Here is a 26939-nt window from a genome sequence, read left to right on the forward strand (position 1 = left end):
CTTCCAATTACTTTCGACTATTAAAAAGGGCACTCGCTCTTTTAATTTTCAATCAAATGAGCCCTTTTCGAAGTTTCTACGACAACTCCTTCGATATGAAGTGCCCTGGTCTAAGAAAAACCAGGCCAAAAAAAAAAAAAATTATAATACCTTTTGCCCAAACCGCTCTTTACTTAGGCAGCGCTATTGTACTGCCTATGATAATTAGATCTTTTCAGGTGATTGCGATATGCTAGAGCCTTTACTACCTGACATGGACATCTCTTCTCTTCTTGAGAAGCGAACTGCAATAGACAATTGGGAAGAAAATTGGCTTTTTAGAAATAAGAAAGATGTTATACCATCTGTGTCAAACCTCATCGACACTAGCTTTCTAACAGATGAACCAATAGGAATGTACGTTCCATTACCAGTTGAAAATCTCCATCCTTGTGTGGGCGACATCAGTTTTGACCAGATTTCAGAGCTATCAGAGAAATCTTCCTATGGTTCTTTGGAGTTTTCTTCAACTGATAGTGAAGAAGAATGCAAAGATCCTCAAACAGCCATAGGTAAGATGTGTTTAACTGCTCAATGCTGAGACCTATTCTGTGAGCATCCACATCAGAGGGGTGGAATTTTCCTCTTCCCGAAAATTTGAAAAAAAAGTTGGAGCTACTCTAAGTGAAAATGGTTCAATTGAATAATTCATTCTAACTTATTTCTTCGTTGCTCACGTTTATTTTTTACCACGAAAAAAAGAATAGTTTAAAGGGTTGAAGAAAGACTTTAAGTAGGAGAGAGTAATAAATACGCACAGAGGGAGGAGCTTGAAAATTCTCAGATGGTCTTTAGACGAAACTGAAGCGTGACAATTCAGGTTTGTCTGTCAAATCCGCTATTTGTAAGGTTTGAAGGTCTGAGTAAGAAAGAAGTAACCAATAGAAGAATGACTTCAAATAACGTATAATCTTCAGAAAGATCAAAATTATATAAGATCCCCAAGTTCTGTAATATTCCAAGATAATAGGACACTTTTTAACAAATAAACTCAGTTTCCCATTTTACCAGAATGTCAAAAAAGGTTTGAATGGAAAATTCTACTCTTGGAAGCAAAAACGACCATGTAAGACCTTTTATTCTCTAAGTTTTGCGATAAAAAGGCTAAACTTTTTATAACATTGATCTTGTGTTAGAGTAACCCACTCGTTCTTGAAGCATTGAAATAAGCGAGATAAGCTTCAGAGACACGACCTAGGGCCAATATAATCTTCCTCAAATTTGGAATAATTTCTTTTTAGATTAAAAAAAGGAACTTTTTTGTAATTTAATTTCTGTTCGTGCATTCATATTCAGAGTTTCTGTTCGTGTATTATATCATATTCACAGTTATCATAAGGTAAGGGAAGCTGCCCCCTTTAAGTTTCTTCTCTATTTATCTTGAAGTTCGACCTTTCTATAGTAACTTTTTGTTGTGTTTGGTTTATACAATAAAATAAAACTATCATAAATATGAGCCGGGCGTTTGCCCCCTCTACCTGGTTTTCTTAAAAATTTAATTTCAGCTTTTTATATAAAAATTCTTCGATTTTTAAAAACTTTTGTTTCCCGTTTAAAAACTACCATTCCTGTGATAACGTGGAAGCGTTCACATCCCCCCCTAGTCCTAACGTTGCCCGCTTAGTCTATACATATTTCTACAATTGAAAGGCGCCCTTAGGGTAAATGCCTGTAACACTGATCTGAAGTACATATGTTGGTAGTTTAAGGATTTACTACTACTACTGCTACTACCACTGACAAATTATTATAGTATTAGCCTACCTTAGGCCAACACATTTATGACCACTTTTCCTCCACCCCAATATATTCAAAGCTCGTCTCTGTACTCCCACCCATGACACTCCTATTTCATTTAAATTTTAAATCCCTTACTTCTTCTTTTCTGACGGTTTTTAACGGCGAAAAAAAAAACTTTGACTATTCTATTTTTTTTAATCTCTTCTGCATCCACCATTCTTACTATTAATTGAACCTAGATAAGTGACTCATCCCCTCGGTCGATTTTTTTACTTGTATCATCACTTCTGTATACATATTTATTTCTGAATTAAGCGACTTGATTTTGTCTTTTTTTACTAGTTTTAAACCTATTGTTGCATCTTACCTCCCAAAGTGTATTTATTTCGATAACATTTTTCGGAGAGCTTATTGTTTGATACACGGACATTCAAACGAGCACCTAAAACTATCCTTTGAGATTTCTTCTGGAAAACACGAAACAAATCGAAGCGACCGTGTTTCAGGTCTATACTTGACTGTTATTGCCGCCGCTTCTAATATTCTAATCTTACTTCGCAGGCTTATCTTCTTATTCTTCTAAACTCCCTTTAACTGCGAAAAAGCATCCACGCCATTCTAATCTCATAAGATTCTATTGTATCTTTTGTTTAATAAGTATCATCATGATAAGTAATGTTTTCCTACAGATATGAAGCTTACTTTAATTACCGTACTTACTCTTGTCACCTTTATTATAAAGGGTTTTAATTGAATTTTCCCGAAAATCCCCACGTGCTTCCCTCTTTTCAAAAGTCATACTTACAGTTTCAAATAGTTTATCTCTGACTTCGGAACCACCATATTTGAAAACCTCATATACCGCACCATCAGCATCAGAGTTCGTATTATTTTTAATCATTTTAGCACTATCTCTAACATCTCCTTTCAAAATAAACCTACTGTTTTTCCATATCATTTCCTATAACTCAATCACGGTCTAACACCTTTCAAAATGTTCTGCACATTCCTCTTTTTCCCTTTGCTCATCTTTAATTGAGAAATCATTCCTATCATCAACTGGGACACGTCTAGACTGACGGCTTCCTGTCAGTTTCTTAACCAGCAAGTACAGTATCTTACTACCATGCCGTCTTGCTGTATCTCCCATATCCCCTGCAATTTTATCCGTGGCTTCCATTTTATGTTTGAGTTATATTATCTGCCAACTTGTATACACTTATATATATGATCGTTTAACGATTGTAAAAAGTTGTAAACAACCGTTTTACACCTCTTTTATTCATACTTCAATGTCTTCTCTGCTTTCGAAATCTAATTCAAAACGCCTGAATTCTTCAGTCAAATGTCAAATAATAGTTGTTTCTCAACGTTGTGATGTTCTACCTTGCAATTTTCATATATAAAGAAAAGAAATGGATTACATCAGTACAGCTCAGGGAGTGAGAACTTCTACTCATTTTTAAGCAAAGCGCTTGTCCTGGCTTATATCTAGACAGCAGGAATTACCCGGGCCTTTGGTTTAATGTAAGCTTTGTGCAAGGGTCCATCTGGATCACTACGTAATTTTCCGCTCTTGCTGATAATCTACGACCAACAAAAGTCAATGTCCCGCACAAGCAATCTCATGCCTGTGACCTTGAACTCATTATAAATTCGTGCCTGGAAATATTCTTAAGAACAGCAGCCCAAAAATCACCATAACCTACAAAATCTAGAAGAATTATCTATTATTCAAAACCCCAGTGCAGTTCTGAGTCGTTTATTAGGCTAGAGTTTTCTCGAAGGGTGGCACTCCTCAAGTACATCCTTCGGCACTGTTTGCAATTTCGGTTAGGCTAATTGGTGAAAGGTCCATCCCAATGTCACTATGAGACTTTTGAAAAGTGGGTTTCTCTTTCAAAGTTAGGGACAGAGGGAAGAGCTTATGGTAGTGCGAGGACTCCACGGCAACCCATTATACTGAATAAACTAGATTCTTTTATACCCATCCTATCATCATCAGGGATTTTTCTCAGTAAGTTATTAAGACATGTATAAAGATGCATATAGTACAGACAAGCCTGGGATTAATTATAAAAAAGATAAAAGCAGAGAGGGAAGTTCATAAATGCTAGATTTTAAAGGGTAAGGAAAACAGAAAAAGGTTTTATTTCTGTGCGTAAGGATGTTACAGGATGGTGAGAATGGTACGCATAATAACATTCACTTTACGTTCGTCGAAAGGCTGTTATTTTCTCCCTTTAATCTGACGAATATATTGCTTAGGACTCGCCATTAAATGTGGAGGCTCAAGGTAGTGCTATCCTCATTTTCCGAATCCTGGCAACAAGAGAAAGGAAATTCCTTCCTTGTACGAACATCAGAATTTCCCAAAATAATTTTGACGACTTCGAAACCATCTTTCTGCAGAGTGTTGGCTAAGTCCTCTAGTCCAAATAGCATCCCAAATGTTATTCAAAATTGTTGAAGCATTTATCTAGCCAAACCTTCAACATAATTGGTGAGACTCTACTTTGGTTTTGTATGCTATCCAAGTAAAAAATATAAAAAGTTCTGAGAAGCAATTTTTTCCAAGAAAAAAAGTATGAGGTATATTAAAACCTGAGACAAATAGAAATGAGGCCTTTTAATTTAAACTTAACACGGGCAGAAATTAATATCAATGAATAAATGAAACCCATCACGAGCAGAAATTAAAATAAATAATCACATCAAACACAGAGATAAAAGATATTGAAATAGATGGATATTATAATTCTGAAACGAGTAGAAAATACAATGAATAATCAAGTGAAACTTAAAACAAACAGAAATTAATAAACATTGAATTAGGGGTGCTACCCCCTACTGCCCTTAAACCTTATAAATGTTATTGTGTCATCTACGTCTTATTGAAAACTATGTATATTTTGAACAGTGTAGTTTAATTTTTCAAAACATAAGAAAAATAAAAAATGAAATAGTCACCACAATAATGAAAATGACTCGAAAGAACTAATGAAAACAAACTGAGTCTTTATTATATAATTATATTAATATGGATGAAAGTTGTTTATAATCTGTTTGACCTCATTAAAAAAAATGACATGGAGTGAGAGGGCAGTAGTCCTGCTCCTATTAGTACAAATTTCAGCTCTATTTAATTTTGGCTTGAGTATTGATTTAATTTCTCCTCATTTTAGTGTTTATTTATTTATCCATATTAGTGTATGTCACTTCTATATTTTATTACTTATTTAGCTTTTGTTGGTGTTAGGGTTCATTTGTTCATTGATAGTAATTTCTATATTATGTAGGTCATTATTTCTCCTCACCTAAATGGCTCTTCACTTTTCTTTGAAAGACTTCTTTTTCAAAAAACTTTTTTTAAACTTCTGTTCTTTTTTTTGGCTAAATTATATTATTTATTAATGTTATATTATATTATATTATATATTATATTAAGCCTATGATTCAACAGCAATTTTTTATAATATATTTAAAAGAGTTTTTATTTCTGACTCTTTACACTCTTTTATTGTAATTTTTACGCGAACGAATGTATGGAGTGGTGTGGAAAACAGATCATTTTGAGAACCTAGATGCACATAAAGTCTTTTGACTTACTTCTACTTCTTCTGAAAGTTTCAACTTGCTATTCTTGAGACATTTCATGCAGACCATTTTGACAACTTGGATGTCCTTTTGCCAACCGGGACGTACATTGTTGTCTTTTGATTTAGCTCAACATTCCCTAAAAGTTTCAACTTTACATCCTTAGCTGTGCCTGAGATATTTTAGATGCATTCCTTTGACGAACTGGCTGACAAAGCGACTTTTTGTTTAGTTCAACAACCCTCAACATTGCCTGGAAGCTTCAACTTAATACCCCTCACCGTTCCTGGGATGTTGCACAAGTCCCTTTCTTTTATTATAAAACGTATGTTTAAAACTACCGATTTCATTATTTACGGCCCTTCTCCCGGGCCTCTCTGGGTCATGTCATCCCCAAAGGCATTTATCTTGGAACTTTCCACTGTTTTGAACAACATTTTCAGTCTCAAAATTTTTATCGAACATTCTTGGAGGTCACAGGGGGACGGGTCGCAAAAAAGGCAAGGGAGGATGGCATGTTGTCCTTCAATTACTTTTGACTCTTAAAAAGGAGCCTAGGGCTTTTAATTTCCATTCGAATGCGTCCCCTCCATAGTTTCCACGACCACCTCTTTCATATGAAGAGGCTCTGGGAAAAAAATTAATAATAAATAATACTTTGAAGGCTTACGGCAATTTACTGCATGTAGAGCTGTGCCTCTGTTATGGAAAGCCACCAGTCATAAACTTCTCGTTAGACAGATGGTAATTGAATTAGCTTAGAGTTTTCTAGGCCTCTAAGTCCTCTCTTCAGCTATGAAAAGTCTTCAACAGTATTCAGTCCAAAGCACTCAAAAAGCCATTAAGTGGTCGAAATTATAGTTTTTTTGTGCCATGATGACTTTCATGCATAAGAAATCTCATATTTTTGGAGATATATTTTACTGTGGCTAATTTCGAATACCATCAATTTCTGTTTCTTTTAGTTGAGACTGCTTTGGACTCTCTTGAACAGAGAGAAAGAGAATCCACAGAGCAGTATGCTTCAATTTCATTTCGTGTTGTGTCTCCACTTCCTTCTGAGCCTTTTTCGGAAGAAAAGGATGAAAATGGCTTAAGAATACCAGTATACCTTCACGCTAAAGCAAGATGTTGTGTGAAAGAGGGCAATCTAAAATTTTTAGTGAAGCCAGGCAACTGCACAGTCTCTCTTGGCAGGTGTTTGCGTGTTTCTTGTCTACCTGCTGGAAGAGTAAATGGTAAGTATCTGCGATATTTATCATCTCTTCTCTTCTTTCTTCTCTTTTTTGTCCATTTCTTCTCTTCTGTTTGTATACATTTCTTCTTCTTCTTCTTCTTCTTCTCTCTCTCTCGCTCTCTTTTTCTCTTTCTAAGCGTATTCTTTTTAGAAAAAAGCTGGCCAAATATTTATCAAATTAACAAAATATTTTTTCAATTAAATAACTTTTTACTAACAGTTTACCTTTTACTATGGGCATTTGTCTCTTTCTTGTGAAAGAGTACAGATTAAGTACTTTATGTTTTGATGCCCTGCTTACATTCATTAATAACATCAAAGCAATGTCATGTTTCAAAAAGTTTCAAGGACACAATACAACTTTGAGATTTGAAAAGAACATCTTTTTACAAGTTTTGAATTGTGAATCTATATTAGTTTATTAGTTTGAGAATAGAGTTAAACCTTTTTAAATTGAAATTAATTTTGCTATTTAAAATTGAATATTCATGCTACTAGCGTAAATTAGTTTATTAGTTTGGCTCAGTTGTTGTAGTAACTAATCAGAGAGAATTGTTTCAAGATTTTTATTATTTTTATTAGGAGAAAAGATTTATCATCTTTAATTATCTTTAAGATTTATTTATATCTCCTAAGATTTATTAGGAGAAAAGATGAAGAAGATTGCCAAATAATATCAAATTCATTTATCTTTCATAGCATTCAATACTTTCAGTTATAAGTCCAAAAATAGATACAAAGGTTAAAGTTCTTCCTGGGACGCTTACGATGCAAAGGCCATCTGTATATGTTTCGTGGGAATCTTGTTTAACCGACGGGTTCCCTTCCCCATTTGAGAGTTCAATAAGTACTGTTAAATATATTATATAGAAAAAAGTGATTACCATTTGATACTGTATTTGATTTTCTTTTCATTAAAATTTTAACGGCAAAATAATTTGTAATGCTAGTTTTGGGTTTTGCATCATATAAAGTATTTTGTTTGATTAATATCCTTAAATGGTTATTTTTTTTCATGTGAATTTACCGTGTCATGACTTTAGCGCATCCTACTTTAAAGGAGTTGAGCTAGATCGTTTAACTATTGAAATCTTCATATATGGATAAGTTTATTAAATCAGAATTCTGAGAAAGTTTAAAACTGATGTTGGTAAAACATTATCAATCAGTTTAATTCATTTTATAAATTTATTAGAAAAAATATTAAACATTTTTCATTTAACAAAAGTGACTATCGATATTAAGACCTAATAAACTCTTAATAAATCAATCTTAAAGCGAACGGATATTAATATGGATTTAATAAATAAGCTTAAATTAATTGAAATTGAAATGAATAATCAAACCAAACTTAAAATGAGCAGAAACTAATTTGAATGAATAAGTGAAACCTACATCAAATAGAAATTAAAACGAATCATCAAGTCAAACTTAAAACGAACAAAAATTACTTGAATGAATAAGTGAAACCTAAAGCGAATAGAAATTAAAAAGTATAATCAAATAAAACTACAAGGAGCAAAAATTACTTGAATGAATAAATGAAACCTTAAGTGAATTGAAATAAAAACGTAGAATCAAGTCAAACTTAGAATGACTAGAAATTACCTCCTAATAATAGTTAGTTTGTCGTTCCATTAAACTTCCTAAAGCCTATATTGAGATCTGTGCTTTAGGAAGTTCAGGAAATCCCCAACTTTTTCAGCTTTGAAGTTTGCATTTTTATCGCAGCCATTATTTTCATATTCCATTGTCCAAAAATTCTTGCTTCATAAAATTAAAACCCACCCGAGAAAAAAAGCTGTCTGCTAAGAAGCTCACGGCAGGCGGTGATGTTGGAGAAGTCATATGCCTACTTTGTTTCTTCATTCAGAGAGCTTAAAAATCCTTCCACAGTGTCAGTTCAAATAGTGCGCCACAGGCTAAGTCTACTGCTAGAGATATGACAGGGGTGGGTTTATTGGGTCATCAGCTCACTTTGGTTTCACCCATCGACTCCATTGCATATCAGAGTTTGCCTGTTTGTGTAGTGAGTCAGAAGTTAAGTTAGGTGGTATTGCTTCTTCTTTTCTTCGTAAAACTATTTATGATTCTTTATGACATGATTTGCGGATTGATTTGTTGAAATATATATTTCTGTGCCGAATTTTTGCTTTAAATTTATTTACTTTTTAAATGATTCAGTAAGAATACTAAAAATTCTTTAAATTGTTAACATGTAAACTTTAAAAAAATGTTGATTGCTAGAAAACCCTTGGTTGAAAGGTTGCAGATTATGTTAGTCACACAACAAACTTTATATCCAAAAATTCAAGGTATCGCATGGGAAGTACTTTAATGCTTTTGTCCAAAAATAAGAGTCGCCAATTCCTCTAAAAAACAATAAATATTTTCTGAAAGGTATCTAGGCCTTCCAATGCAACGATGTTACTGTTTTTCTTTCTGGTTAGGTTTACATATTACAAGGATAGGTGCAGTTCGTGCACATTGTATAATTCGCACAATTGACGGGATGTCTTACATGTAGTTTTCTTTTTCTTTTTTTTCCAGCTGAAAATGTAATTTAACTCTTTATATTTCTAGTTGGAGTCGCTTGGTTTAAAAACAGTCGTCGCCTACAATTTACAGAGGACGTCTTTCAAACTGAAAACCACGGAACACGGACTTTACACATATATGATGCATCAAGTGATCACTCTGGGCTGTATTCCGTTGTTATATATGATGACCAATATCAGTGTTGGACGGATTTCTCCATTAGAGTTACGGGTTAGAATGCTATTCTTTTGCATAATTTAGTCTTTTACAGATCACAAAATGTTTTATAGATCACAACTGATATGAATTATCACAACAAAAATAAATCGATCCAGAGATATGTCCTTTTCTTGTCAATAAATAACCTAGATCCTCGTGAACCAGGTCTTTGGAGCAATATTGCCAAAAACAGTGGTCCAAGTTTGGTTGAATTTTCGAGGTTTAATGTTGCAATGTTTGCAAACTGAATAGAATTACACTGAAGCTCCCTCAATAAAAAAGTAAATGGTTGTTATATTCACGATTGTGAATCCAATATAGCCATAGTAAATATATACCCAAAGTTTAACCCTGGATTTGCAACATTTTAAATCGGTCTTATTTGCAGATTTGCATTTTTTTTGGGGGGGGGAGAGGTGAAATATCAATCGTTGTTTTTGTTTTGACAGATCCTTAAAATAAAAATAAAAAATGCAATTGATGTTTAGTAAACCATATTTCTGAGTCGAAACGTAACAGAAAATGGGATACAAGGGTCGTAAATTTCATCTGTCGTCATAAAAAACAAAAAAACAAAAAAAAAAATTAAAAGAGTCTACTAGAACTTCGTAGTCGGTGGCTCCAGCATGTCCAAACTATTGATGTTATCCCAAGAGTTCTTCACAATTTACCCGATTTCATTCATTTCTTTAGAGCTAATTTCTTACGAATTTTTGGGAGCTCGCGGAAATTCTAATTTTCTTTCGGGAAAACTCTTGGAAATCCCCAAAATTTCTAATATAATGTACGCACCGTTGAAATAATTGATTTACTTGGAAAAGCGAAAACAGTAGACCAAGTACAAATAAGTAAAGAAGAAAAAACTTTTGTTACTGTGTTACGTCAAGATTTTTATTTTTTTTAGTAGACAACACTCGAGCGATAATACAAGCCATTGAATGTTACATCCAAAAACTTAAAGGGTCCGTTGAATTGCAACTTTTGAATTTTTGGATTAATAAAGCAACTCCTAGGACACTTCACATGTACATAACCTCATTCAATTTGGGAAATATATCGACACGACAAGTAAAATAGCCGAAGATTTATATTTTTGTCCAATAGCTAATAGTTCGGTTATCTCTCTCAACACTGCTTGTATCTATTTCATCACTCAATTAGAATTTGAGTGATGAAAAATTCTGAGTCTTTTTTTCTATTGAAAGAGTGATATTAGACTTTGACAAAAAAAAGTGAAAAGATGACATTTTAGTTTGTCATTGAAAATCGAATTTTTTTTTTGTTTGAGTTTGAAAAGATAGCGTCACAATTTCTCTTGTATACTGTAAATACAAACATTGCCATACCATGCTGCCACATTGATGCATAGAAAGCCTCACCAGGTTAAAGAAACACCCAAACATTATCATTTGAATTTTAGAAAACAATCTGTAATAAAGTTCCCAGTTTATGTTGAATAGTATTATAAAAGGGGGTTAAAGTGTTCCATGTGATGGTTCTTTTAAATTTTACGTAAAACTTTACTTTTTCTCGTTGAGGAAAGGGCAAGGTTAAAACACTAATTATATATTTGTTGGTCCGATTTCTATCGGATAGTGTCAAATAAAAACAAGGCTCATTATAATCCATTAGATTTTCCAACTCCATCAAATTTTTCCCGTTTATGTATCAGTTCCAACCTGGTAATAAAATTGGTTTTTGAAGTTTGTTCTTTTTTTCTATCCGATAGTGTCAAATAAAAACGAGGCTCATTATAATCCATTAGATTTTCCAACTCCATCAAATTTTTCCTGGTTTTTGAAGTTTGTTCTTTTTTTCTATCCGATAGTGTCAAGTAAAAACGAGGCTCATTATAATCCATTAGATTTTCCAACTCTATCAAATTTTTCCCGTTTATGTATCAGTTCCAACCTGGTAATAAAATTGGTTTTTGAAGTTTGTTCTTTTTTTCTATCCGATAGTGTCAAATAAAAACGAGGCTCATTATAATCCATTAGATTTTCCAACTCCATCAAATTTTTCCCGTTTATGTATCAGTTCCAACCTGGTAATAAAATTGGTTTTTGAAGTTTGTTCTTTTTTTCTATCCGATAGTGTCAAATAAAAACGAGGCTCATTATAATCCATTAGATTTTCCAACTCCATCAAATTTTTCCCGTTTATGTATCAGTTCCAACCTGGTAATAAAATTGGTTTTTGAAGTTTGTTCTTTTTTTCTATCCGATAGTGTCAAATAAAAACGAGGCTCATTATAATCCATTAGATTTTCCAACTCCATCAAATTTTTCCTGGTTTTTGAAGTTTGTTCTTTTTTTCTATCCGATAGTGTCAAGTAAAAACGAGGCTCATTATAATCCATTAGATTTTCCAACTCCATCAAATTTTTCCCGTTTATGTATCAGTTCCAACCTGGTAATAAAATTGGTTTTTGAAGTTTGTTCTTTTTTTCTATCCGATAGTGTCAAATAAAAACGAGGCTCATTATAATCCATTAGATTTTCCAACTCCATCAAATTTTTCCCGTTTATGTATCAGTTCCAACCTGGTAATAAAATTGGTTTTTGAAGTTTGTTCTTTTTTTTTCTATCCGATAGTGTCAAATAAAAACGAGGCTCATTATAATCCATTAGATTTTCCAACTCAATCAAATTTTTCCCGTTTATGTATCAGTTCCAACCTGGTAATAAAATTGGTTTTTGAAGTTTGTTCTTTTTTTCTATCCGATAGTGTCAAATAAAAACGAGGCTCATTATAATCCATTAGATTTTCCAACTCTATCAAATTTTTCCCGTTTATGTATCAGTTCCAACCTGGTAATAAAATTGGTTTTTGAAGTTTGTTCTTTTTTTCTATCCGATAGTGTCAAATAAAAACGAGGCTCATTATAATCCATTAGATTTTCCAACTCAATCAAATTTTTCCCGTTTATGTATCAGTTCCAACCTGGTAATAAAATTGGTTTTTGAAGTTTGTTCTTTTTTTTCTATCCGATAGTGTCAAATAAAAACGAGGCTCATTATAATCCATTAGATTTTCCAACTCAATCAAATTTTTCCCGTTTATGTATCAGTTCCAACCTGGTAATAAAATTGGTTTTTGAAGTTTGTTCTTTTTTTTTCTATCCGATAGTGTCAAATAAAAACGAGGCTCATTATAATCCATTAGATTTTCCAACTCAATCAAATTTTTCCCGTTTATGTATCAGTTCCAACCTGGTAATAAAATTGGTTTTTGAAGTTTGTTCTTTTTTTTTCTATCCGATAGTGTCAAATAAAAACGAGGCTCATTATAATCCATTAGATTTTCCAACTCAATCAAATTTTTCCCGTTTATGTATCAGTTCCAACCTGGTAATAAAATTGGTTTTTGAAGTTTGTTCTTTTTTTCTATCCGATAGTGTCAAATAAAAACGAGGCTCATTATAATCCATTAGATTTTCCAACTCTATCAAATTTTTCCCGTTTATGTATCAGTTCCAACCTGGTAATAAAATTGGTTTTTGAAGTTTGTTCTTTTTTTTTCTATCCGATAGTGTCAAATAAAAACGAGGCTCATTATAATCCATTAGATTTTCCAACTCTATCAAATTTTTCCCGTTTATGTATCAGTTCCAACCTGGTAATAAAATTGGTTTTTGAAGTTTGTTCTTTTTTTTTCTATCCGATAGTGTCAAATAAAAACGAGGCTCATTATAATCCATTAGATTTTCCAACTCAATCAAATTTTTCCCGTTTATGTATCAGTTCCAACCTGGTAATAAAATTGGTTTTTGAAGTTTGTTCTTTTTTTTTTCTATCCGATAGTGTCAAATAAAAACGAGGCTCATTATAATCCATTAGATTTTCCAACTCAATCAAATTTTTCCCGTTTATGTATCAGTTCCAACCTGGTAATAAAATTGGTTTTTGAAGTTTGTTCTTTTTTTTTCTATCCGATAGTGTCAAATAAAAACGAGGCTCATTATAATCCATTAGATTTTCCAACTCCATCAAATTTTTCCCGTTTATGTATCAGTTCCAACCTGGTAATAAAATTGGTTTTTGAAGTTTGTTCTTTTTTTTTCTATCCGATAGTGTCAAATAAAAACGAGGCTCATTATAATCCATTAGATTTTCCAACTCTATCAAATTTTTCCCGTTTATGTATCAGTTCCAACCTGGTAATAAAATTGGTTTTTGAAGTTTGTTCTTTTTTTTTCTATCCGATAGTGTCAAATAAAAACGAGGCTCATTATAATCCATTAGATTTTCCAACTCAATCAAATTTTTCCCGTTTATGTATCAGTTCCAACCTGGTAATAAAATTGGTTTTTGAAGTTTGTTCTTTTTTTTTTCTATCCGATAGTGTCAAATAAAAACGAGGCTCATTATAATCCATTAGATTTTCCAACTCAATCAAATTTTTCCCGTTTATGTATCAGTTCCAACCTGGTAATAAAATTGGTTTTTGAAGTTTGTTCTTTTTTTTTCTATCCGATAGTGTCAAATAAAAACGAGGCTCATTATAATCCATTAGATTTTCCAACTCAATCAAATTTTTCCCGTTTATGTATCAGTTCCAACCTGGTAATAAAATTGGTTTTTGAAGTTTGTTCTTTTTTTTTTCTATCCGATAGTGTCAAATAAAAACGAGGCTCATTATAATCCATTAGATTTTCCAACTCAATCAAATTTTTCCCGTTTATGTATCAGTTCCAACCTGGTAATAAAATTGGTTTTTGAAGTTTGTTCTTTTTTTTCTATCCGATAGTGTCAAATAAAAACGAGGCTCATTATAATCCATTAGATTTTCCAACTCCATCAAATTTTTCCCGTTTATGTATCAGTTCCAACCTGGTAATAAAATTGGTTTTTGAAGTTTGTTCTTTTTTTCTATCCGATAGTGTCAAATAAAAACGAGGCTCATTATAATCCATTAGATTTTCCAACTCAATCAAATTTTTCCCGTTTATGTATCAGTTCCAACTTTGTAATAAAATGGATTTTTGAAGATCGTTCTTTTTTTCAAGTGCCTTTCGTATGAATTTCTTTTAGGGCGACCAATACCAGCTATTCTTCCAAGTCTCAAAGTCTTCACGGACCTTTTTCAAGTTGTTGAGGGCCAAGATGCAATCATTAGAGGAGAAGTGTATGGTCATCCGGAGCCTCTCCTAACACTGAAAGAAAAACCATTTGAGGATAACACTTCGTTAGGTAATGTTAAAAAGACATTATTTACACATTATCTTAGGGAAAAAAACATTCAGGTTAAGGATAACACCTTCAAAGCGCTCTCTTAATCTGTGTAGGGGGTTGTCTTAATTGGCAAATAAGGTAAATAGCGACGAAGACCAAACTGCCTTTCCTTAGCAAACAAACACAGCTTGAAAAAAATTCCCTATTGTTTCTAAGTTGCGTTTGTTCGGTGGCAAACAATGGTAATAGATCAATGGTAATGGTAATCCTTCATTTTTCGGTAATAGCGTGAATAAGACGATCAGTGCTAATAATGTTAAAAAGAGAACATTGTAATTTTTTATTCATTTCAGTATTAAAACGGAATTTCGTTCTCTTTGTTTGGTCTGTCGACCTGTAATTTTATTTACATATTCATTTCTAATTACAGGCCATTAATCACTTAGAATTAGTGTAATATCGTCAGTTAACTCATCGGATTTGATTAACAATATATTTAAATTGGGCTTTATACGCAGCTGCGTTATCTGTGATTACCCGTAGCAGGTTCAGAATGAAGTCTCCTCTGTTTACCTCTAAATCGTCTGCTATCTTCTGACAAGTAGAGTATTTAAGGGGAGGAAATGTATGATCTCTTCTCTTAGCCTTAAGGATGAATGACAACAAACGAAATCCTGCTCCACACATTTGATGTATAAGCCTTATAAGCTGTAAAATCCCTATAATTCTTAGGTAGTACTTACAATCTGGGCTCAATCATGGACCGAATCCAAAAGTTCAACTTTGCTGAACTTTCGATGAATCAGAATTTAAGATAAAAATAGTTTGAGACTTGATCCTAGACTGAGTCAAGCGTGTGACCACTTCAGTATTGCACCATTTGCTTAAGAGACACTTTAATTTATTGGAGTGACTTCTTTTATTCATGAGACTACTGTTAAGAGTCATACACTTTTAGTAACGCTCTAACGGTGAAAGACCGAAAGCTGATGAATGTCGACATTCACTGATGGAAGTCCGAAATAAGAATATTTAACAAATAATTCGGACAAACACCAAGTCACTATGTGTTTCGACAAACATTAAGGTGTCGGATGTTGTCTGACATTTTGGACAAACACCAAGTCATAAGAGGATTAGTTGGGTTAGAATAGACAGGTTAGGATAGGTTATTCTATGTCTATATGTATGTCTATGTTTTTGTCTATAACTGTGTCTATGGCTATGTCTATGTCTGTTCTTATGTCTATGTCTACATCTATGTCTATTCTGACCTACCTGAATTAAAAGTTGGTGGAAAACATATGTTGGCGGAAAACTGCGGTGGCGTTAAAACACTGTTACCCTATTATACGGCTACGCAACGTAATTTTTGAAATCTTTCTTATTCAAATTCTCATAGAAAAGGATTTTTTTGGGAAAAATCTGGAAAACTTTATTTTGCTCTCTTGTAAAATGCTGAAAATGTTAGGCATATCATTTCGTTTTGGGCGTGATGACATGAGGGTTAATATCCGTAATTACTCATGAAAAAATTGACCTAAACTTTTACTATTTAGGAGGTCTTGTATTGTTAATTTACGATAAACTGACTTTTCAAATAAAACACTGATTTTATTACTGGCTGAAGAATGTAATTTCCTGATCTAGAGTAATATTTCTTAGTGTATATTCATTCATTACCATACTTTAAAATTGGTTTTAATCCCTGAAGGTACCTGGAATATGAGAAGCATGATTATTCACGTTTACACATTTGTTTTATTTTTTTATTATGTCTACGTCAGTTTACTGTCTTTGGGGGCTGAAGGCTGTCAACAGTCTAATTGTCTCCTTAAAACCCCATAGAGACCTAAAAATTTTGAAATAGTTGCGTGTTATAATTTGGCTCTTTTGTGGCGGTTAGATTAGACATATTTATTGGCATACTTGACATAGCACTAAGAAGCACTAAAACTGAGCTGTTTACACGGTACATAAAATTGCACAGACACGAACTGGAATTACTTTATGCTGTTAAATGGACCCGTGGAAAAGGGAACAAAAGAATGGTGATGCCCCTTTTTGCCGCAATAAATTGGTTCCAACTTTTTCTGTCTTCTTGTGAGTGTGTTCGGAGGTGCTTTGGGGGGGGATGAAATACCAGTGTTTTGAGTTTCTTAGAATGTATTGTCCAAATTTGATTATAAGATTTTTATCTTTTGCTCACATCCTTGAAACTATACTTGTATATCGAGCGTGTTCTTTGACCCTTGATATGTTAACGAGAGGCATGTGTGTTTGTGTCTTTCAAATATATATATATATATATATATATATATATATATATATATATATATATATATATATATATATATATATATATATATATATATATATATATATATATATATATCCAGTGTGGCGATATGTGGAGACAAGTGTTAATTGGAATTTTATAACAAGCTAGAAATATTATATGTTGTTACAGACGATATCTGAATAAATGTTTGATTTTAATTTATGCTCATTTAAGAAGTATACTGGATCAAGATGTTTTCGATTGGTTACTTCGACTTTAGGCCAAGATTTGCTTGATTCTAGGTCAATATTTTGGTCCGTTTTTGGTTTTGATAACTTTGATTGATCTAGCTAAATAATCAATATGTTTCGATTGTTTTGACTGTTTATTTTAGAAATTACTTATTGAATCTAATTGTTATCATAGATCAAGAGACTTCTGGGTCGTGGACTGTTGTTATCCGTCGTGTTATTGAAAAGAATTCTGGGAAATACATTGTTACTGCTTCTAATCGCCTTGGATCTGTGTCAACATCCTTCGAACTGCAAATTAGAAAGAAAAGTGAACAAGCACCTTCAAAAAGTACAGTTAATGAATCAGTACCACCTATACCTAAAAAGCGGCTTAAAGTCCCAAGGGCGGTCCCTGCTCCACGCCTGAAAAAGAAGGTTGCAGAAGAAGAAAGCTCTAATCCCCAGACAATTGAAACACGGTCAGTGCCATCTATAGATTCCGAGAACTTAACGCAAACATTACGGCCAGGTAAGCTTCATTGCTATGCCGTCTTACTAAAAATAAAATAATAATGCATTCCCCAGTACACCCCACCTCTGGGAAATGAACAGAACAATAAAACCGACCAAAATCAATTACAGGTCAGCTCTACATTGTGGAACTCCTAGTGAGAACCCAGGTAAAAACAAAGTAAAAGTCTCAACCGCCAAAATACAAAAGCTAGTGTTACTAAACATTTAGTCTCTACGAAATATATTTAAATCGAGTCAAATACGGCGTACAATGATGTCAATTGAGGGAAGGGCAAGAAGACATATGCCCTCTTCCCTATGTCTTTTATGCCCCAAATTCATTCTGAAAATACCTATTTTCACTGGAATTACCTTTTCTTGTATTTACATTAAAAATCTTGAAAAAAACTACCCCCCTAGATTTTGAAAAGGTTGTTTCTTTTTAATTAGAAAGTGAGATCCTCTCACGACAAGCTGCCGATTTCTGCTAATTCGTGCTTACCTTGAGTGATGCAAAGAGGGTCTGTGTATCCCCTGGGAACAATATTTGCTTGATGAGCCCCTCCCCCTTGAAGTATTTTAAGAATTATGTCATCAACAGTAGTTTTTAAATCCCCCCCCCACCATCAGACATTTTCATTAGGGAGAGGTTTTATTCAGGGGTCGGGGGTCAGTATTATTTTGAGAGTATTTTTATAAGACTAAAACTTTACCTTTAAGAGAGGGGTAGATTAATTCTTCAATTGACTTCGATTTTTCAATGAAAACGCCCCCCCCCCTTCTGACAAAAATATCTTTCAAAATCTAAGAGGAGTATGGGTGGTAAACAAAAATCTAGGGATAGCCAAATGCCCCTCCTCCGCCCCCAATTAACACCACTAATTAATAAAACTTTCATTTTTTCAATATTTATGAAAATATTGATTTTTTAAATATGCTGCTGTGAGGATTGCACCTTGAGTAGGATTTCGGGCAAGTTTGGCTTTATGAGAATTTTGGAAGAAAATTGATTTAATTTTGCTGTTCAAGTTAAAGACTAAGTTCAGACAAGTACAAGCTACTGAGGAGAGGGCAGGGGTGAGCAGTGAAAATAGTAGTTTTTTCCTCTTTAATCATCAAATAACGAGGATGCTTCGTATTTTGTACCATATTTTATATTATTTTTGTTATCTCTTCTAATTGTCCTAAATGATTTCTATAAAGCATTTAACCTACCTATAATGTCCTACCTATTGCATATTTTTATCAATTTTTTTTTCGAATAGGTTCTATCGCTGAGAGGGAGTACAAGAAGTGGAGTCAAGCTGTACCTATGCCAAACAATCCATATTCAGCGGAGAAGTTACAGCAAAGACTAGAATCAAGGTTTGATGCAGCTGCTACAAGGTGAGCATCAATAATTAAATTTTAGCGGAAATAAAGGAGGTGCCCTATGAGATCCTTATGGTTGATGGCACTGGAACTTGGCTATGGAAAATCTTATTATAGAGAAGACTGGTGGTACAACGACTTATGACACGATTTGCCATATTTACAAAAAGACACTTAATAAATTCTACTTAATTATTTCTTACATAATGAGCACCAGAGAAATTTTTAACCCTTGTGTTTAATCAGTGTGTAGTTTTAAGCACAAATCAAGAATATCTCTCACCCAGTACACCCTTTCTCCTTCATCATTTTTTTTATCAGTGCGAGAAAGTGTCTTAAGTATAATCCCTAACAGAATTTCTGAGCATAAAGCACAAATTAGCTCCCTAACATGGAGTTGTGAGGTAGAGCGGCTCCATCTCAGCTTGGAGTGAGACAGGGACATTGAATGTCAAGAGGGTCTTAACGGTACAAAAGACCCTTGTCTTGCCTTGATGTTTTACTGCAGCGATCAAAATAGTTTCCTGTAGATAGTAATGTGGCTTATCATAGGCGAAGCTGTAGCGCTGCCTAAGTAAAGAGCGATGTGGGCACAATGTATTTTTTTAGACTATGGCACTTGGTATCGAAGGAGTTATTGTAGAAACTTCGAAAAGGGCTCATTCGATTGGAAATTTAAAGGGCTAGTGCCGTTTTCAATAGTCAAAAGTGATGGGGCAGCTAACCCGTCTCCCTTGATTTCTTAAAAAAAAAAACTCTTACACCCAACATTTGCCCAAACGCATCCAATAAAAAATTTGAGATAACCATTTTGCTCTACGTAGTTGAAAAAGTCTAGAAATTATGTATTTAAAGATGACACCCCCCCCCTACGCCCCCATGACAAGGGTTGTAAGTTTTGCCCTGGGGGCTTGTAAGGTTTTGATCGTATAAAATTTAGAGGGGGATAATTGGATCGCCAATCAGAAGCTTTAGTACGCTTTTTGAGATTCAGAGTGATGGGTGTAAACCCTCTCCTCCCCTCAACACCTCATATTTTCCTGAAATACATCTGATAGAAAACTCGAGATGGTCATTTGTTGTCTTAGAAACTTCGAAAAAGGCTCATTCTATTGGTTATTGAAAGGGCTACTGCCCTTTTTAATAGTCGAAAGTGATTGGAGGGCAGCTAACTCCCCTCTCACGCCCACCATTTTACCAAACACATCCAATAAAAATTTTGAGATAGCCATTTTGTTTAACGTAAATGAAAGGTTCAGAAATTATGTATTTGAGGATGACAACCCCCCCCCCAGAATCCTCCGGGCAAGGGTTGTAAGTTATGCCCTGGGGGCATAATGTGTATATAGAAAAGGTGATCATATAAACCTTGGAGGGGCTGATTGGATTGATGTTCAGAAGTTCTAGTGCCCTTTTTAAAATTCAGAGTGATCGGAGGGTGGATACCCCCCCCCCACACCTCGAATTTTCCCGGAATGCATCTGATAGAAATTTTGAGATGGCCATTTGTTGTTGTAGAACCTTCGAAAAGAGCTCATTCGATTGGAAATTCAAAGGGCTAGTGTCCTTTTAATAGTCAAAAGTGATTAGAGGGCAACTAGCCCCTCCTCCCCCGCCCACCATTTCCCCGAACACATCCAATCAAAATTTTGGGATAGTCATTTTGTTCAACGCAATTGAAAGTCTTTGAGGATGACACCCCCCCTCCCAAAGCTCTCAGGGCAAGGGTTGTAAGTTATGCCATGGGGTATATAGAAAGGGTGACTGTAAAAACATTGGAATGGGTTCATTAGACTGGTAATCAACAGTTCTAGCGCCCTTTTTGAGATTCAACATTTTGAGATAACCATTTTGTTCAACGTGATGTTCAACAAATGTTCAAAGTGATCATAGGGCAGATACTTCCCCCCCACACACCTAGTTTATTCCTAAATCTGATAGAAATTCTAAGAAGGTCATTTGCTTTCGTAGAAATTTCCAAAAAAGCTAATTCGATTGGAAGTTGGAAGGGCCTTTTTTAATAGTCAAAAGTAGTTGGAGGGCAGCAAGCCTCCCCCCCCCTCCCATAAATTCTCAAAACACATTTAATCAAAATTTTGAGGTATTTATTTTGTTTAGCGTAATGAAAGGTCTGGAAATTATGTTTTCGAGGATGACAAACGCCACTCACAGCCCTCGGCGCAAAGATTATAAGTTATGCCCCGATGGCATATGAGGTTTTTATGGAAAGGGTGGTCGTATAAACTCCGGAGGGAGCTCGTTGTATTGGCAATCAGACATTCTAGTTCCCTTTTTAAGAGTCAAAGTGATTGGGTGTAGCCTCCCCCCACGTCGTATTTTACAAAATGTATCTGATAAAAATCTTGAGATAGCTATTTGTTTAAAAATAGTCCAAAGATCATATAATAAGACCTTCGGGGTGGACAGAATCCCCCAGAGTATGGGGGTAAGGGCTGTAAGTTATGCCTAGTAGCGTCGTTGAGGGGGGGGGCAGGGGGGGCAGTCGTCCCCGCAATAATTTGGTGAAAACAAATATGATTTGAAGCTTTGAAATTCTAAAAGCTCGTTTTAAGTGACAAATTTGCTCTTTACTTTGAGCAGATAATTTTTTTTTTCAAACAATCCATTTCGTTTTTAACACAAGGGGAAAATAGAAAAATAAGGGTCCATTACACTTCATAATGTGTTCCACATTAATATTTTTCCAAATATGCTGCCTTGGAAACCCTTTCATCAAGTAAAAATGTGAACCTAGTTAATGGCAAATTTTGATAGTGTTCTATGCTTCCTGTTTCGCCACATTTGCTTAGATAAATTTTTCTCCTGATATATGCTTTTACTTCCTAAAATTTATTAGTTCAAGATTAAATTCTCTCGTTTTCAAACTTTCAAAAGTGGAAATTAATACATCCTTTACATCTGCAAATAGGGCAGAAATGAAATCATTGAAGAATAAGAAGGTAGATATATAATGAATATAATTTCCTGAATGAAAAAGTAAGCATTGAAAAAGAAAATATGACTTGCTGCTTTTTATAATGATATTTGTACTATTTCTTATTTCCAGCATTTAGTTCAAACTCCAGTTCTCTTATTTGTCATTGAAATTTCTTTGAACAAGTGCTTATAATGTCCTATTCCTTACGTTTGGGATTCACATACTAACCCATAAATGTAAAACTGCCTATATTTTCGCTTTTCTAAATATTTCTTTTAATCAACTCCTAAACGAAAATTTGCATAAATTTACTAAGAATTAGGACCGAAATTAGTCCCATTTCACAAAACGCCATCGCTACTTGTGAGATCGCTACTTGTCCCGCTCTTGACGCTAAAGTTATTTACTGTTTAATAAAGTAGAATTGAGAGAAAGAGTAAAACTTTAGCGTAAAGAGTGGGACGTTGAGGGAGGAACAGCCCCTTTCATACACGGAGTAATTTCTGTTCGTTTTAAGTTTTAATGTCGCTCCTTACTTTCAATTAAAAAAACTTATTTTTTTTATTTAATTTCTGAACGTTTTTAATTAATGCATGTTTTTATTTTGGCTCTCCGCAAATGAATAATTAAAACTTAAATAAAAATTATGAAAACTTTAAGGAATAAATATCACTATATGTCAATTAAACTGACAATCTATGGTTATTTGTTTTTGTGTTTTTCAGTAAAGCGCAAATTATGCTCTGGTCTTGAGAAGGAAAGGGGGTTATCAGCCCCACTCTTGTTAATTATTGCTCGTTTTGAGTTTGACTAAGCTATTTATTGTAGTTTCTGTTTGTTTTCAGTTTCATTTATTTATTGTTAGTGGGTTGTGGTAGTTTTACGCTTGGAAGATGATTTGACTTGATTTTTGCTCATTTTTGAATTAATTGAGCTCTTTACTTTTCTCTGAAAATTTGTTTTGTGGAACAATTTTTTTTAAATTAATGGCTAAAAAACAATATTAACAAGACCTTAAAGTAGCTTGTGAAAAATAGTGGTTTCCCCATTTTTTTTTTTAATGTTTGATCTGTTGATGTTATTTTTCGTTGTACTTATTCCTACTAAAAATTGAATACGGTTTAAAAAGTAGAAAGAGAAATCTAATGAAACGTTATTTCCCAATTTTCTCTTCTATTGTAGAATGCCACTTAGTGTTAGCGTATTTTCAGAAAATTGGTTATATTTACCTTTTTGAATATCGTCTAAGGGCTATAAAATGCTTCTCTATTTTAGGGCTATGAAATGGGTCTCTATTTTAGGGCTATGAAATGGGTCTCTATTTTAGGGCTATGTAATGGGTCTCTTGGTTCTTGGTGTTTCTTGGTGTGTTGCCAATTTGCTGGGCTTCTGATAAAATCTGCAAGTTTTATTTTTTAGATTTTATGTCGGGCCCAAACAATCACATTTGGAATCAAATGACGACCATCAGTGTGACTGGTTAGAATCTTATAGAAGGGATTACATAATCACTGGAAATAGCGAAGGAAAGAGAAAATCGGAATGTCAGGTATTGCTTCAACTTAGTTGTAAACTGTTAAAAATTGCATGCGAATTTAAATAAGCAGTTTCATTAACAATGGAATTCTGTTAAATTTCAAGGTGAAAAATATTGTGTTGTTATATGAGCTGTTCAGAAGACAGATTCTTCGAATCCAACGTCAACGCCAAATTTTAAAGTAAGAATTATAGATAATGTACGTAATTACTTTTAACTTTCCAGATGTTAGGAAAATTTTCCAAAAAAAGGAATAATAACCCAGAAGTGTTGGTCATTCAATTGTAATTTTTTCTCGGAGGTAACTTGGCTAATTTTCATTAATACCCCTTTGACTAGCATTTAGTTAAAAGAAATTCTCTGGATTCAAATATGTACGTAAGTAAAAACTGAGCAATACCTGAACCCTTTTTCACTTTATGAAAGATTTAATTGAAACTAGCATCATATCCTCTTTTTGATTTGTCGGTGATGGGCACCACCAGTTCGTTTCTGACTTGATAGATATGCGTTCTTGTCTTATGGATCTAATCAATTTGGTATCTGAAAAACCTTAGTAGCTCATTGTAAGAAATAAGTCAAACACTTAAGTCTACCATTATCCTTCATCACAATCTGTCAATATCTAGTTGTGTTTCTATGTTGATGCCGTGTTTACATTTGTCACGATATTTAAAGTAGAGATTAATATCCACTCCCCCAAAATAACTCAAATAAAATCAAAAATTTTCATTGTCGAGTACTGAATTTTTTTTGTATTTTGTATTAAATTTTTTTGTAATTAAATTTTTTATATTAAATAATTTAATATAATATAAAAATTTATTTAATATAAAAAATTATATATTATAAAATTATATATAAAAAAATATATGTGTTTAATATATATATATTAAAAATTATAATAAAAAAAATTATTTAATGTAAAAATTAAATAATAATTTTTGTATTAAATTTTTAATTTTTGTACTAATTTTTTTTTATTAAAATGTATTTTGCTTTTTGTATTGTGCATGGTGCTTCGCTTTGGCTTGATTTTTGGCGCATAATGTGCGATTCAACATTTTCTTTTTCAATGTGTGTACGTGTACGTGTACGTTTTTTTTTTTTTGGTATTAAGGTAAAGCGCTCAGGGAATGCTGAGGGGGATGTTGAACTAAATCAAAGCACGCTATGTGCATCCAGGTTGTCTAAAGAGCCTATCAGCAATGTCTCAAGAGCGGCTTAGGATATTAAGTTGAAACTATCAGAGCATGTTGAACTGACTCAAACGCACTGTGTACATAATGCTATTACTACTACAAATACTAATCCTACTACTGCGACTACAACTACTAAGGTTAAGGGTATCAAGGTGAAACTTTTAGGGGATTTTCAACTAAATTAAACCAAATTGTGTGCCAGCAGAACCTCAGGAACGACTTAATATTTTAAGTTGAAACTTTCAGGGTGTGCATAGGGGGATGATGAAGGGGATGATGAACTGTTCAGAAGTTACTATGTAAACTTTACTATTACTTCTGCTGCCACTACTATTGCTACTAAGCCTAATTAATAGTATTCAGGCTACTTCCAAGCCTAAGGTATTAAGGTATAACTTCCAGGGAATATCAACGGCATGTTGAATTAAATCGAAAACACTAAATGCATGCAGGGTGCCAAGAGGGCGTATCAGCCTTATCTCAGGAACTGCTTAGAGTATTAAGCTGAATTTTTCAGGATCTTTTTGAGGGACATGCTGAACTACCGATAAGCACTTTTTGCGTAATGCTACTACTGGTACTGCTAATACTATTCCTAAGGCTAAGGGTATAAAAATTAGACTTTTAGGGAATGTTGAGGGGATATAGAATTAAACAAATACATACTATGTGCACGCAAGATGTCAAAAAGGGTGTATGAGCAATATCTCAGGAGGGATAAGAGTTTAAAACATTAAGGGGTTGTTGATCGAAACAAACGGCTTCATGTGCATATTAGTACTAGTGCTACTACCACATGGTTTGGTACGACTACTACTACTATCTCTACTAATACCGCTGCTACTACTTCTAAGGTTAAGGTTATCGAAATGAAACTTTAAGGGAATGTTTAGGGGTACGTTCAACAAAATCAAACCATAATATGTGCAAACAAGTTGTCAAAATGGCTGATTAGTACTATCCCAAGAACCGGTTAGTGTGTCAAGTTGAAACTTTCAGGGCATATAGAGAGGGATGTTGAACTAATGAAAGACACTATGTGCATACTACTACTACAACAGCAACAACAAAAACTACTGCTACTACTATTACTACTAACTGTCACAAGAGCACTTCGAAAGCGAAACTGTCAAAAAGGATACTAAGATGAAACTTTCAGGGAATGCTGAGGGGTACCCTGAACTAAATCAGAACACACTCCGTGCATACAGACGGTCAAAAAGTCGTACGAGCAATATCTCAGGAACAGCAAAGAGGTGTAAGACTTTCATGACATATTGAGGAACTTGAATTAATTCAAATGACACTATGATCAATTCAGGTGATCAAATTAAGTTGAAATTTTTAAGGTATGCTGAGGGTGATGGTCGATGACAATTTGTCAGTTTTCAATGTTGTAATATGATAAAAGTCAGAATGCCTTTAATTCTATAGAAGGCCAAAGATTATGCACATTTTTAATCAATTCATTAAAATGATATTCCACGTACCCATCCATCCAAAGTTCTAAAGCCCAATTACTATCGAACTTTGTTGAAGTCCACAAAAGAAGTTTTTCAAAAAAATTAAAGATCTACGTTAAACCTAAGACGAGTGGAAATAAAGTCAGATAGTAATTCAAGTGAAAAACGAACATAAATCACTATCAATAAATAAGTGGAACCCAAAACTACAGAAATAGCAAGAAATAATCAAGTTAAACTTAAGACGAATAGAAAGCACAACAAACCGAATTAGGACATATGCCCCGTAGGCCTTGTTAGGCGAGAATGTTATTTGCACCTTACCGGAAACAAAATACTTTTTAAATGTTTTCTTCTTTATAGCCTAATAAATACAAAATTGCTGAAACTTTCATGAATGAGTATTAATATATATATTAAAGTGACAATCTGCACTTCATTAAATCTTTTTAGTAATCTTGGCCAATATAATTTTCTTCTTTTTTTGTACATGTTATAAGCTCACAGCTCGCAACTCACAGCTCGGAGATGTTCTTCAAAAGGCATAGGGAGTGTTAGCCCTACATTTTGCTGTAGTTTCGGTTCATTTTAAGTTTAACTTGATTATTTATTGTAATTTCTGCTCGTTTTGGATTTCACTTGTTTATTGACAGTAATTTGTGCTCTCATTTACACTTAAATTACTATTTGACTTTATTTCCGTTCGTCTTAGGTTTAATATAGCTCTTTAATTTTCTTTGAAAAACATCTTGTTGGAATTTTTTGTTCGAATTAATTATTGGATAAATCCATCGGTCTATTTGGGAAAAAAGGAAATACTAAAACTTAAAAATTTGAACATATTTTCACTAGGCAGA

At 33.6% G+C, this 26939-nt stretch overlaps 1 protein-coding gene across 3 annotated transcripts in view; it reads left to right on the top strand.

Annotated features, from left to right (window-relative positions):
- Nucleotides 1–26939, top strand: part of LOC136028184 (uncharacterized) — a 155612-nt gene that overhangs the window by 113482 nt on the left and 15191 nt on the right. For all 3 annotated transcript variants that reach the window (XM_065705885.1, XM_065705887.1, XM_065705886.1), the window contains 7 exons: nt 219–551; nt 6342–6614; nt 9197–9382; nt 14404–14562; nt 17252–17587; nt 18837–18957; nt 23300–23429. In XM_065705885.1, the coding sequence (XP_065561957.1) occupies nt 219–551; nt 6342–6614; nt 9197–9382; nt 14404–14562; nt 17252–17587; nt 18837–18957; nt 23300–23429 (1538 nt within the window). The remainder of the gene's footprint in view (nt 1–218; nt 552–6341; nt 6615–9196; nt 9383–14403; nt 14563–17251; nt 17588–18836; nt 18958–23299; nt 23430–26939) is intronic.

Source organism: Artemia franciscana, chromosome 6 (assembly GCF_032884065.1).
Source record: "Artemia franciscana chromosome 6, ASM3288406v1, whole genome shotgun sequence".
Lineage (NCBI taxonomy): Eukaryota > Metazoa > Arthropoda > Branchiopoda > Anostraca > Artemiidae > Artemia > Artemia franciscana.